Consider the following 14,764-nt stretch of genomic DNA (forward strand, 5'->3'; position numbering starts at 1 on the left):
AGGAAGAGATATTTAAGTAAAGATTTCTTAATGTGAAAGAGCGAGTCACGCATACGTATGTGAGAGAAGGCTCCAGGTAGAGCATAGGGGAAGCATAATTGCCTTGGAACATATGTGGTGTAATAAGAGTGTTTTCTGGGTATTGGGTCAGAAAGGTGGTCAGAAATCCACTCTGGTTGCTCAGTAGAGCACAGACTAGAGGGGAGCAAGGGCCGAGGCAGGGAGTCCAGTTAGGAGCTACTGCAATAATCCCGAGGAGAGGGAATAGTGGCTTAGATAAGGGTGGTAGCAGTACAGGTGGTGAAACTGAGCAGATTCTGAATCTATTTTGATGGTAGAAAGGACAGGATTTATTGATAGACTGGATGTGTTGTGCAAGAAAAAGAGAAAAATTCAAGATTACTTCAAGTTTGGGGGGCTAAGCCAATGGAGGCTTGGAACCATCAGCTGAGAGAGGAACAATCGATTGAGGAATAGGTTTGGGAAAGGGAACTCAAGCATATGCTTTTCTACAAGGATATATTGTACAGCATAGGGAATATAACCAATATTTTATAATAACTTCAAACAGACTACAATAGATAAAATTTTGAATCGCCATGTTGTACACCTGAAACTAATAAAAAAAAGAATTTGCTTTCAACACGTTAAGCTTGAGATGACTGACATCCAAAGGAGAAGCTGAATAGTCAAGGAAGAGGAGGGGACTAAAGATAAACACATACATAGCGCTCAAGAAAGAAGTCTAAATTCGGGATTTTGTCAACCTGTGGGCAATAGTTAAAAACGTCATAGGAAAGTATGTAAAGTGGGTACAATAGTAACCTAAGGATTGAATCTGGGAAATGCCAATATCTAAGTGATTAAAAAGTAGAGTTAAGAGGAACCAGGAGAATGTGGTGCCTTGCAAACCAATGAGATAAAGATTTTCACAGGGGGAAGAAATAAACCACAGCACACAGATTCAGAAAAGGGAGTCCATAAAATGAAGACAAAGAATTTTCCGTTGGCTCTAAAAAATAGTACGTCACCAAATTGCTTATTAAGAACAATTTTGACTGAGTGTTGGGGGAGAAATGGTGAGCTGAGGCAGAAATGGAAAGCCAGGAAATGCAGACAGCCCCTGAGAAGCACTTTCTATGAAGTTTAGCAAAGAAGAGGGAGAAGAATTGGAACAGGAGGTTAGGGGTTGGGTCTTTGTCATGTTTACAAGCTGAGGGAGAGAAACCAACAGACAGGGAGGAGTTTAAATTCAAGACAGAAGGATAACTAACAACCTCAGAAGACATAGAAGCAACAGGCATAAGGGAATAAGGAAGTCAGCATTACACAGAAGGGATAGCTTTGCTCTCTGAACAAGGAGAAAGAAAGGCTCCCTCTGGATATGGATACATCTGTGTATGGTATGTTGGCTGGAGAGCAGGAGTTGAGAGAGATGGTGACCAATGGTCTCAGTTTCTTAATGAACTAAGGTCTGTAGTCATTCACAAAAAGTGAATGAGAGGAGGTATTAAGTAAGGAATTTAAGGAGAGTGAAAAGGCTTTGAATAATCTTTGAAAAGAAGAGAAAGAAGAGAGGAGATAAGAGAAGGGAGAGAAAGAGACTAAAGGAAGTACTAAATGCCCAGGCAAAATTTGAGACCATGAATTTGTAACAGACCATTTTGCATGCTTGTTTGGTTTTTATGGGGCAGAATAGCATATGGATGAAGCTCCAAACTGCCTGGGCTTGCACCATATCTCCCTCGTGTGTCACATTTGATGGATTCTTAGATGGAAATTTTCACATTTAACACCACTGAAATCAAGTTTTATCTATCAAATGAAGGCACCTTACAATCAGAATTGCAATCCTTTCTTTTGCTTTTATCAGATAATGAGATGTCTAAAATTGACGGTGTCTTCTATTTGATGTAATACTTTGTACAAGTTACTTAACCCTTATGAAACTGTTTTCTTGTGTGTAAAATGGGCAAAAATCTCCCTATGGCTAGTGAGGATAAAATGAGTTCATACACGCAAAGCACTTAGAATGGTGCTGCATGTAGCAAAGTGTTTGTTATGTGCTAGTTATTATTTTTCTCCTTCAGTGCTCATCTGACTGAATGTAGGAGAAAAGAACGGTCATGATTATACTGATCCTGTGTTAGAACTTTTTTGGGCAAATGCTGACAAAGGAGAGGGATGCAAAGGAATCAAGGGTATACACAGGTTAGAAAAAAAGAAGAGACGAGGGGTAGAGAGACAAAAGACTGGTTGAAATGAAGAAAACGGAAGCCCTGTTGAAGGGAAAAAACACGTGTAAGAGGAGTAAGAAAGGGGACAGTGAAAGGTACTAGTCGGGAAGAGGGATATTCAGGCTTCAGATTTCAGAGGTGGAGCAGCTCTGCATTCTGAGCACAGCCTCTGAAGTGAGTGGCTGAAGCGAAGTGAAGGTAAAGACCACTGTAGTTGGGCTCCAGCTGTCCTATAGTAAGTAATAATAAGATATAAGTATAATAAGATAATAAACTGAAAGGGTCACCCCAGCTTTATAGCAGCTGAGGGTGTGTGACATTGCCGTCCCAACCAGAAATCCTAGGACAACTCTTTAAAAATATATATTTTTATACATATATATGTATAAAGACTTTAAAAATATATATTTTTAAAAGCCTAGCTAGTGTCTGCTCATTTACTTTTTTTCTCTTCTTGACGATATAATTACTTGGGACTGGAAGTTTTGACCTTTAGTAAAACTTTTTATAGTGCCAGTCTAGAAAATAATGCTTTGATTAAACATTTCTCTTAAAGACAATTTACCAACTTGCACTTGAAATTTAAGTAGTCATCTTATGAATATGTTTATTTAGAAGATCTTAAAAACTATATATTCTGTTGTAACATACATTTAGAATCCCTTGCTTAGGGCAATTTGGAGAGATTCTTGGAAAGAAATATGTATCTTTCATCTGAACCTTACTAATAATTGCAAGAGGAAAATGGCACACTAATTCTTGCATTTCGATAAAAAGAAAGCCACCATCAAACCACTTTAATGAAAGATTTAATACTCTGTTAAACACATAAGTTTGCTTAGTTTGATATCTTACCCTGTGGTTTCATTTCCACAGACTAGCCTCTCTCTAACAATGACACACATTTGATTAGCACCTACATTTTACCAAACATTATTTTCATATATATGGTCTCACATTTATTCTCCTCTTTCCCCCCAGTTTGCTGCTAAGGGAATTTCCTTGAGTAAGTTAGTTGGTAAGAATTAGAACATGCTTCTTTTTCCAACACTTAGCTTTACACATTGTCAGGTATCTGTCCTAAACAGTGTGCTTGTACAAACACATACACTGACTGTCACCCTCTATTCTCTTCACACTAGTCTATCCTTATTCCCCTATTGGCTCCCCAATACCAACTGGGAGGGAGCATATGGCAGGTACAACTTAATGATAGAATAATTTTAACAAGTTACATCTGGAATCAATCCATTACATCATCATTCTGACTTGTTAAAAAATATTCAGGAAACCAACGGGTCCTTTAAAATGACATGACGCTAAATAACTGGTTTGACTGGCATTTGTCATCCGGAGAGTTGTTTCAGTTTTGTGCACTTGCAGACTAGGCTGAAAGAAGGACTAGTGGAGAAGTAAATAGCAATTAGCTGATGTGACCCATGGGTAGATTTTCTGATTTTTGCCACTTGAAGCAATTCTCAAAGACATTTAAAAGGACTTCCGATTAATTTTCATGAAATTTGAGAGCAGTTATATAGATAGTTTGCATCTTCAGCAGTGCATTAATTTGCAAATGATGGGGCCAGCCTTTAAGAATAGGGTGCTTCTTTAACATTTAGGATCAGATTGTAAAAATAATTACTTTCTCTCATTTTTTTTGCCAAGATAAATCACTTTTATCTCTATAGGAAAGGGAGGATCTAAAAATATATATATATAAATTACATTAGTAACACAACATAAGAAAAAAACAGGGGAAAAAAACCCAACAGAGAAGTCTGTATGATGCTATTCTAACCTGTTTATAAAAAGGCCCTGTATCAGAAATTCACAATCCTACCCACTTCTAAAAATATATTTAGACATGTACAGAAGCGGTGGGCTTGTTTTTAAATTGCCTTTTTGTAAAAATATATTAAAGGTGAATAGAAATCCTCTCTCTCTGCCCCCTATCCAAGCCCCAGCTCTGTGCTGGGGATTGGAGACCAGAGGTAACTCTCTCATCATGTTCTAAACCTTGGTTACAACCACTCCCAACCCCTCCCCAACTCACTTCACTTAGAACCTGAAACATTAAAAAAAAAAAAAAAAAGAAAGAAAGAAAAAGCACACTAGCCTCTTTGGAAAAGCGTAAATCTGAGGGTAAACTTGCTTTTCATTTAAAACACAAAACAACAAACAGCCAGCTCTGAGAGCCCAACTAAATTAATCAGAAACCCAGTCAAATGGAGGTTGGGTTTCAGCTCCACACAACTTTTAACAAAGAAACAGAAGGGAAAGAGGCCTGGAACCAGGGGGGATATGCTAGCAATTAGCTGCCTTTGAAAGATCAAGGGGAGGGGGCTGTTAATGGGCAGAAGGGCTGGGGTCCTGGTCTTGGTTACAGCAGTCAGGGCCTAGTCAGGCAGTTGCCTACACAGGGACACAGGCTGCCCTCCTTCCCTCCCCTCACTACCCTCTGTTGCTTTGGAATCCCCAAGAAAAGCAAAGCTGGGCAGAAACAGAGGGGAGGGGAGTGGGAACCTCACGTGCTAAGGCGGAGGTAGCCAGGCTTTTTTGCCTTTGGTGTGTATAGATGGAGGACTGCTCGGCCCCTGGGGCCCCCAAGATAGGAAAAGGCTATGGGGCTAAGGGACCCCTGATTCCAAGGAAGGAGAGTAAATGTCGGGCTGTGGAGAAAAGAAAGACAAACTGGAGACACGAAGACGACCAGGGAAGCCTCACATATTCCCTGTGGCCTGCACGGTAGCTGTTAAGTTCCCCAGAAGCACTGGGAAAACGAGGTGAAGTTAAAGTGGGGGGTAGAAGACAATGAAGCCCTCCACTTGGGCAGTGCCGAGATGGAGAGAGGGAGACGTTCTCCATCCAGTCCAGGTCACCAGGGAGGCAAGACAGGTGGAGGTGGAGGGAGCTGGGGGAGGGGGAGGGAGGGGGTGGGCACTGTCTGGACAACAGAAACACTCACAAAGGGAAGAGGGGGTGGGAGGTTCAGATGATCTGCTCCTTTACAGGTGGGCATCTCCGCTCCTAGCCTCGGGCTCCCCCCACATCAGCACTCTGCTTGAGCGTCCACCTGACATCTGGGAGTGTAAAGGTCCAGGAGTGAAGATGTGAGTTCTGAAGTCTTCTTCAGACCAAGACCTCAAGGTGGGGAGAGAAGCAGGGAGGCTCCTGATGGAGAACCTGGGGTGAGCTGTCCTGCCACATCCTCTCCAGAAGGTCCAGGCTGTGCTCTGTGGTACGGGTGAAGGGATCAGGCCGTAGAGCAAGGGCTATCTGCTTCAGTGGCAGATGCTTTCAAGGCATTTGGGAGATGGTCTTTGCCTCCTGGAGCCCAGCCAAAGCTATGTGGATAATGTTCTGTAGCACCTCAAACTCTAGGCAAATCCCTGGAGCTCACCCTGGGAGAGGTGGCTTCATCTGTGGCCACCCAAAAGTACTTTCCTCCAATGGGCTACAAAGTCTCAGTCAAAGTCTTGGGTGTTGGTCCTCTCCCCACCTTGAGAAGTGACAGGAATCTCTCTTCTTCCCAAGGATGAATGAAGTCAGCCCATGGCCTTTCTAGGCCACTCTGGAAATGGCCCACGGTGGGGCAGTACGAAGACTCTGGGCCCTCCTCTTTATTTCCATGAAGCATTTGGCAAGAGGCGGCAGAGCCCAGAGGCTTCTCCCAGGAACGAGTCTTGAGTGGGACACATCCATTGGGCTAAGAGGAGGCAGGAGAATGGGCAGAGGTGGGCAGGCTTCTGGAGACAGGGCTGGAGCCGCAGAAAGTGTTGAGCACTGGGCCTCCCACTTCATGACCAGGGAAATACCGAGGGGCCCAGGCTCTCCTCATGCCTCTCCTCATCCTGCTTTCCAGCTTTAAGTGGGGATGACAGTAAAGGGCAGACAAAGCTGGTGAAAGGGAAATGGATTGGGGCAGCAGAAAAGAGGGCTCTAGTCAGCTGGAAACCTCTCCCATTTACTGGCTACTCAGAGATATGGAAAAGGAAGGCAGGATGCTCCAGTGGAAGCAGGGGAGGGAGCTGAGGGAGTAGGTGAAGGGGCCCATGGGAGAGTCGATGCCTTTGGTCAGTTCCAAGAAAGCAGGACAATGCGCCTCAGCACCTTGTCCGGGGCAGGTAGGATCCAGGAGTGCCCTGAGAATTGACAACGGAGAAGGCAATGGGGGTGAAGGGGTGAGGGGCAGGACACAAAGGGGATCACAGAAGCACTTTGCCATTTCTGTAGATTTTCAGGATACGGCCGAGTCTCTGCTTTGCCGTAGCCAGGCCCTTTTTGGGACGCTTTCCTGGTCCTGCTTGATTGCTCTGGGAGCCAACTGAAGGGCGCCGCTGGGTCAAGAAGACACCAGGGGCCATGGGTGTGGTGCTGCGGTTTGCCTGGGCCATGCCAAAGGCATTGGGACGAGCAGTACACTCATGGTCAGCAAGACTTCCTGAGAGGGCCTCTTGTTTAGGCTCAGGGGGAGGCAGGGGCGAGGAGGAGGTGAGAAGTTGGGGTGTAGTGGCCAGAGGTGGGGCTGGTACTGCCACGCTGAGATTAGGCTCTTGAGGACGAGGCTGTTCTACCTCCTTCAACAAAGGCTTCTTCTTGATATATTTCTTCTTTGGGGCCTTCTGTAGCTCCTGCGGGGCCAACTTTGCAGCTGCTGCAGCCAAGCCTGTCTCAATGGAAGCTACCCGGGTCCCCTCACTCACAGGACAGTCCTGCTTCGGTAGAGTTGGGGTCACACGGGCTTTAGGACTCCATGGAGCATCATCTGAATTCTTCTTTTTCTTGGGTCGAGATTTCAAAGCAGGGTCATCATCGTCAGACTCCAGGGAAGGGTAAATATACTCTGCATCCTTGAAGCATGCTCCCAAGCTGTCCTGTTCATCGAGACTGGCGTTCTCCTCCTCCTCCTCGCTCTCGGTTCTCCAGTATGATGGCCGCTTGATGGGCCACTTCCCTGGGATGCGCTGGGAAGCAGGACTGCTAGACGCTGTGCCCAGCCCACTGCTGGAACTCCCACTGCTTCGCTCCTGCCCCCCGGGCCAACAGGCCTGCAGGCTGGAGGTAGCTGGCGAGGATGATGAGGACTGTGGGTTGGCCATGCACAGCATGCCCTGGATGGCCTCCTGAGTGCTGGGAGAGGCAGGGGCCTCGGTGAGGGCAGCATAGTCAGGTCCCCCCACCTGCCTGCTGGCCTTGAGCAGATCAAGAGTTCCACCAGCTCCACTCCCATTTCCAAGCTTGCCTTCGACCCCTTCTACCATGTCCTCATCTGCTGTATAGTCCTCCTCAATGTCAAACTCAACTTCTCCTGGTTCACGAACTCGGTTGGGGTCAGAGCAAGGCTTCGCACGGGGCAACTTTCGGGGAAATTTTGGTCTTATTATCAGAGTCGCCTTCTCCTTTCCCAGTCTCTCATCAATCTGCAGTTCATCATCTGAATCCAAGTCAAATTCATCCTCCATCACCTGTTCTGCCACCAGCCTAGCCTTGTCTACCTTCTTTGCGATCTTGGCTCGCCGAGACTTGGATAAGCTCTTTACCCTCTTGGCACTGCCATTAGACGTCAACAGGGCCAGCCGGACCTCATTCCCATCAAGGTCCAAGTCTGGCGAGTCATCATCTGAGTCATTCAAGCAGGTGCCAGTGATGTTGAACTTTGCTTTCTGGGAACAGCCTGTCTTCAGTGCCTGATGACTGTATGTGTCCATGAGATTATAGCTCAATTGGCCAGCAGGCCCCAAGGCTGAGCTCTCCTTGCCCTTTCGCTCTGCCTTCTTGAAGAATTCCTTGGGCTCCAGGCCTTTCTTCTTTGAACCACTTTTGGAGGGCAGTGACAGCCTGGACATGGATACTGAAGTGGAATGGGCTGGCCTGGTTAAGGGAATGGAGCCGGCTGGGAAGATCCTCTGCAGCCCAAAGGTATTGCTTGTCTTCCCAACGTTCTGTCGGAAGGTATCTTCCACCAGGCCAATCTCCCTAGCCAGATCTTTAATGAGCTGTACGGTCCTCACTGTCTCTGGGATCTCATCCTCGTGGTCTGGCAGAGCTTCTTTCCTTGTCCAGGCTCTAAAGGCCAAGTTCAGGGCTTTAGCACCATGGACCAGGTAGGAGGCAGGGTGTCTCCTGTTTTCTCGCAAACCTCGAAAGACGTCCAGGATATGCTTTCCCACATACCAACAGATGGTCTCAAAGTTGGGGAACTTGAAGAGGTCTTCTGTGCTCAACCGCTTCTCAATCTCATAGACTTTGAGCTGCATTTCAATGTTAAGGCTGTGTAAGAAGTTCCCTCCAAAGACAAGGCAGTCCACGGGGGTCAGCACAGCATGGATCCATCCTGCAGGAATGAAAAGTGTCTGTCCTTGCTTCACAGAACACTTGTAGCACTTGTCCACCTGGTCCCCAAAGAACATCTCATTCTGGTTAGAGGAGCTGCTCCAGCACTCAAAGAGAGTCAGGTTGGCATTTGTTGGGCGGATCAGGTAGAAGATCTTCTCACCCTTGAGCACATGGTACCAGACCGAGCTGCCACCAAAGTCAATGTGAAAGTCGGTATAGCTATCCCGCACGCTCATGAGGCAGTACTTCTGCACATTGGGCCTCTCAAGGATACACTCCTCTGGCCACAAGTTCTCCACCCATGAGAGCTTCCGAACAATCTTGGGTGTCTCCACAAGGTTAGAAAGCCTGGTATCAGAGAATTCCAAACTAATGACATTGAGGACTTTCTCCCTCTTCCCGCTATAATAATACTTCACAAAATCACCAAGCTTCATCTTGCAGTCGGCCTGGCGGGTCACATCAATCACATCAATCTCTCTGTCAGAACCAACGTAGTGTTCCACATCCCGCACGGTGAATGATGGTGAGGGCAGCGTCATCCCCAATCCATCCTTCTTCAAGACCAGGATGGGCACACTGAAGCTATTCTCTTCCAGGAATTCCATGCTCAGCTGACTTCCAGTGGGCTTCAGAATCACTTCATCTGAGCTGTCAAAGGTCCTACTCCGAAGCTCTCCAATGAACGTAGGGCTTCCCGTCTTCACTGGCTTCCCCTTGTGTGTATCATGGCCTTTTGAAGATACACAGCGTTTTTTCATGATGGAGGGCCCATGGAAGACCTCACAATTGGGGCAGTGGTAGAGGTCAATGTCATCAGCCTTCTCCTCTTCAACACCAACACAACTGCCATGAAACCAGTCCTGGCACGTGTCACACTGGATCATGAAGCGGGTGACATCGTAAGGAAGCCGACAGAGGCAATACACCGGTCCCGAGGCCATCTTCGCCTGGCCTTGGAGCGTCCTGCGGTGGGCCAGGCTCTCAGCGTCCAAGGGAGCGGGAGGCGGCAGCACGCACTCTCTCTGGACGAAGGGAGAATCTCTTCACGCCTCTCAAACTGACAGGAACCTCCTCACGCCCCAAACCTGCCAAGAACGTACTCGGTCCGGAACCCTACAGGGACCTCCTCATCCGCAAAGCCGCAGGGATTCCTCACGCCCGCGGAGCTCAGTCCCACCAAAGCGCCGGCGGCCGGGCTCGCTCCGGAGCTGCTCAGCGCCTCGCTCAGCGAAGGTTGGGCGACGCGCACCGAATTCTGGCATCGTCATGGCAACGCGGCGAACCTTTCTCGCCTTGTTCTCGAGCCACCCGCTGGGTCGCGCGGCCCTGGTCGCGCGGCCCTGGCCGCCCAGCCGTGCTTCAGGGCAGCTTTCTCCACAGCTCTGCCCCGGGCCCGGCCGTCAGGGCCTACTGGAGCCCGCGGCTCGGGCCTAGGCCGGCGGCCGCCAGACGAACAGGCAAGCGGCGGCGTCGCTGGGCCGGCAGGAGATCGCCGCGAGCAAACCAACGAGGAAGGAGATGAACCGGCGGCCCGGTTGGAGATCAAAACAGCCCGAAAAATCGCCGGGAGAAGCCCGGTGGCGGTGATGGGCAATTCAGAGTAGCCAATCTCTCTCATTTTTTTAAATGCTTTTCCATCATTTGAAGATGGCAATAAACAAGGACAATTTCCTGGAATGCCCATTGGGATAAATGGATTAGTCAGTCTTTAAGTGTCATCAAATTCATAAGGACAAGTTGAAGTAAGTAGTCAGATGATACTGGACATTGATTCTAAAATGTGCAGAAAAGGAAAGCTACTCGGGAATACAAGAATGGTTCATTCCTAGTTTTCCTACTTATACAAGTGAAAATACTATGGTTATGATAACACGTTTAGTGGTGGTTCCTTTCTAAGATACTTCTCAAGATACATTCATCTTTTGCCCATTCTTTCCAGTAGGTTGCAAAGCCCATAGGGATTCCTGTGGCTTTGTCAAGAGATGAGTGTATGTCTTTGCAATAACCCCAGCACTTTAAGAGTGACTACTGTAAGTATTGGCTTTTCAGAATTGTCCCATCTTTTGGGCTACTCATTTCCAAAGGAGACTACAAGTGATTTGTTTTCTATTTGTTTTACATACCACGGCAACAATGACAAGATCTAAGCTTTTAGCAATAGAAAGTTTTTTTCCCTAAGGCTTCAGTTAGGATGGAAAAAAACAACGTATATCAAAAACAACATATATCAAAAAACAACATATATCAGAAAACAACATATAATCTCTACTTCAACATAATAGGTGGAGCAGAGGGATTTACAGCTCAGAAAGCCGGAGGTCCACTGACACTTAAGGACTTCTGCCAAGAAGAAAACATCTGTGAAAGGACAAATAAGGACATAGACCTATATGTTGAAGGCATAAAACATCTTACAGTATGAGAAGGGCTCCTGGGATGAGAAACTTTACCTTGACTTGCGTGTCTCTAGGGGAGTTAGTCTACTCTGCTCTAGATTCCTAAACAATTTTGTGCATACTTCCATTATATGCTTACTATATTCTATTTGTTATGTATGCTTATCTGTCTCTCCTCCCCATCCCCCTCCTACCCTAACCAGCAGCAAGCTCTTTCAGACAGGGAATCATGTCTGACTACTCTCAGCTTTAGAGCCCAACACACATATAACTTCTTAATTAATATTGCTTGAATTTATTTATGAGAATAGTCTCATTTTGAACCCGAGGCTGGAGTAGTGAGTGTCATTAGTCAACTTTGCACTGATGAAATTTCTTTTTCATGTCCGGAAAAAGAAATCAAAATGTCCGTCAGCCAATTTAGAGTTTTGTTTTGTTTTTTTCTTTATTTGGTGCCCCCCCCCCACCTTTTTTTAAATCACGCTTTTGCTGAATGGAAATATTGCTTTGACGTGATTATGGACACATCCTCTGAAATGGGGTTTTTGATTAAAAGACTATAATCTAAAAGTAGAAGTTAAGCATAAAAGTATAAACTCATTTCCCCTGAGGGAAAAAACATTGCTCATCCAGTGACAGGATTTTCATGTTCAGTCGTTGGAAAAAGGGAAACATTCGAAATCTAGTTTGAGATCATTTTTTGTAACATGGTGTATTAACTAGGAATTCATTAAGCTACCAGTAAAAGAAAACCTAAGTATATATGTATATACATATATATACATATATATGTACATACAGATATATATATATATATTGCTTAAATGAAAAGGGGTTTATTTTTCTTACCTAATAAGAAACCTGGAAACATGTGGCTGCTGATGTTAGTTCAGTGGCCCAAGGATATCAGGCCCATGTTTCTATGATTCCCTTAACCTTTCCTTGGACTCACAGGTTAGTTGCCGCAGCTCCAAACATCACATCTACATTCAAGGCAGGAAGTAGGTGAAAGGGTTGTTTCAGCCCAGCCACATCTGTTATATTTTTCTATTAATTAATTTATGTGTTAGTTTATTCATTTATTTATTTAGGCTGTGTTGGGTCTTTGTTGCTGCACACGGGCTTTCTCTAGTTGCGGCGAGCGGCGCTACTCTTCATTGCGGTGCACAGGCCTCTCATTGCAGTGGTTTCTCTTGTTGTGGAGCCCAGGCTCTAGGCATGCAGGCTTCAGTAGCTGTGGCACGCAGGCTCAGTAGTTGTGGCTCGCAGGCTCTAGAGCACAGGTTCAGAAGTTGTCACACACGGGCTTATCTATTCCACGGCATGTGGGAACTTCCCAGGCCAGGGCTCGAACCAGTGTCCCCTGCATTGGCAGGCGGATTCTTAACCACTGTGCCACCAGGGAAGTCCCCACACATCTGCTATTTTTTAATCAAGAAAGTAAAAGCATTTCTATGACCTTCATCAGTGGACTAAGTCTTAATTCGTGGACTACAAAGATGTTACATGGTCATTTATAGATACAAGTAAGTCAGAGGGAAAGAGCTCCAGTGTAAGACAGTAAAGTACTTTGTCCAGGGAGTTGGGAATGGCTATTGGGGAAGCAATCACCAAAGTCAATCCCATAAGGCAATGTGACCTGATGGAAAACGGTGCATTGAATAAATTCAACTTTAACGCTAAATTGGCATAACTCCACTGCTGTTTATCTTTATTTTCTTAGATCTTAACTTCTTTACCTTAAAAACAGAAGTTTTCATATTATTCACCAAACATTGCACACTTGAGAAACAGAAAATGCTGGTAAGAATACAATGATGCACTACCAAACGTGAAATAGATAGCTAGTGGGAAGCAACCGCATAGCACAGGGAGATCAGCTTGGTGCTTTTTCACCACCTAGAGGGGTGGGATGGGGAGGGTGGGAGGGAGGGAGACGCAAGAGGGAAGAGATATGGGGACATATGTATATGTATAACTGGTTCACTTTGTTATAAAGCAGAAACTGATACACCATTGTAAAGCAATTATACTCTAATAAAGATGTTAAAAGAAAAAGGATACAATGATGGCTGCATAATCTACTTGGTGATAGATCTGAAAGCCCCTTCTTTCTAGAACTTTGAGCAAATAATTTCAACTCTCCTACATATCAATGTTCTCTGCAAATTAAATGGGTCCAAATGGATAATCTCAAAATTCTTTTCTGCTTTACCAATTTATTATTCTATGATTTGTGGTAATAATCTATTAATTGAATAAATGTCTTGAAATCCTGGAGTTTAGAAAATTATTGAAATTAAGAATTAAAAGTGGTACAATCACTGTAGAAAGGACTTAAACATTGATATACCCCATGAGTAAGCAATTACACCCCTCAGTATAAACACCAGAGAAAGTCTTTCACTTGTACACTAATAAATATATATATTAGAAAGTTTACAGAGATACCAATCGTATGGAAAATACCCAGAAACTATTCAAATGCCAAAAAAGTAGGGAATAAATAAATAAATAAGCTGTAGTATGTTCGCCCAATTGGTTATCACAGGAGTTAAAATGAAGTACAGCTAGTTGGAACACCATGTATGGTGTTATAAATATAATATTGAGAAGAAAAAAATTAGTCTCTTAAGATTATATATAAAATTTCAATACCCTTTTTATAAAGTTAAAATAACTAAAACCAAACAACATGTGTATTAGAAATATGTAAAAATATAAAACTAGGTATGCTTTCAAATGGCAATGAAATGATTATTATAGGAGTCAAGGTAGTAATTACATTAGAAGGGAAGAGTGAAGAGTCCAATGGATAAGATGGAAAAGTTTCCCAGGTAATGTTAACTACTGTCAATGCTCTAATTATCACACTGAGTAGTAGATTCATAGATATTTTTATAGGATTTTAAATAAATAAGTAGTTGAATAAATAAATACATACTCGCATACAAAAGGCCAACGGACTGATAGATTATATCAAGAACAAAGGATTGGGCTTCCCTGGTGGCACAGGGGTTGAGAATCTGCCTGCTGATGCAGGGGACACGGGTTCGTGTCCCGGTCCGGGAAGATCCCACACGCTGCGGAGCTGCTGGGCCCGTGAGCCATGGCTGCTGAGCCTGCGCGTCCGGAGCGTGTGCTCCGCAACGGGAGAGGCCACAGCAGTGAGAGGCCCGCGTACCACAAAAAAAAAGAAAAAAGGATTACGCTTAATCCCTTTCTGTTTACTTAAATTTCAAGTAAAAAAAATTTATAAGTCCATATCATCTATGGAAGTTATTTTAGAAAAGACCTTTAAACTCATGGTTTCATTCCGTATAGAAAACAAATGACGCAAAAATTCACTCACCAAAAATAGTAGAAGTTTTTGGTTATTTAGGATGTCTTCTATTAGACCACCTAGTCATTTAATCAGTGCTAATAAAACAAGGAAGGAAATCACAAGCATACCACACCCTACCCTGAAATCCAGTCCCTCTAAGGATGACAACAGTCACTATTCTCTTTTATCACCAGTCTCATCCCTGTTCTTCTCTGGAGTGAGGTCAGGACAGAGAGATAGGAGCGTCCATCCACCGCATCTTCCTGAGCAGAGAGGAGGTTTTTGAAATGACCCAGTACCCGGTATTTCAAAGCATGTCCTCTACTGGGTGAAATGAGAGATTATCAAGATATGATTTAAACCACGATGAATCCCCAAATAATGAGGAACACAGCAGATGAAGACAGGCAAAGAACAAGACATTGAAATGTACTGACACAGATGCCCAAACCAAAGCAATTCATTTG

The 14,764-nt window shown here is 44.7% G+C and overlaps 1 protein-coding gene across 3 annotated transcripts; it reads right to left on the reverse strand.

Annotated features, from left to right (window-relative positions):
- Positions 1 to 6,360: 6,360 nt before the first annotated feature.
- On the reverse strand, positions 6,361 to 9,532 carry LOC132495059 (histone lysine demethylase PHF8-like). Of its 3 annotated transcripts, none has more exons than XM_060106639.1 (2): positions 8,177 to 9,517; positions 6,361 to 7,891 (listed from the first exon to the last, which is right to left on the reverse strand). In XM_060106639.1, exons 1-2 carry the CDS (start codon positions 9,515 to 9,517, stop codon positions 6,443 to 6,445), a joined length of 2,790 nt encoding a protein of 929 aa, XP_059962622.1. In that variant the 3' UTR covers positions 6,361 to 6,442. The 3 variants fall into 3 exon arrangements, with proteins under 3 accessions (XP_059962622.1, XP_059962621.1, XP_059962623.1); XM_060106638.1 differs by having other exon boundaries at positions 6,361 to 7,421; positions 7,476 to 9,517; XM_060106640.1 differs by having other exon boundaries at positions 6,361 to 9,532.
- Between the last annotated feature and the right edge of the window lie 5,232 nt (positions 9,533 to 14,764).

This window comes from Mesoplodon densirostris, chromosome 8 (assembly GCF_025265405.1).
Source record: "Mesoplodon densirostris isolate mMesDen1 chromosome 8, mMesDen1 primary haplotype, whole genome shotgun sequence".
Classification (NCBI taxonomy): domain Eukaryota; kingdom Metazoa; phylum Chordata; class Mammalia; order Artiodactyla; family Ziphiidae; genus Mesoplodon; species Mesoplodon densirostris.

Bases quoted from the DNA above. Each gene is read 5' to 3' on its own strand.
- LOC132495059 (XM_060106640.1), bottom strand. From the start codon at position 9,517: ATGGCCTCGGGACCGGTGTATTGCCTCTGTCGGCTTCCTTACGATGTC.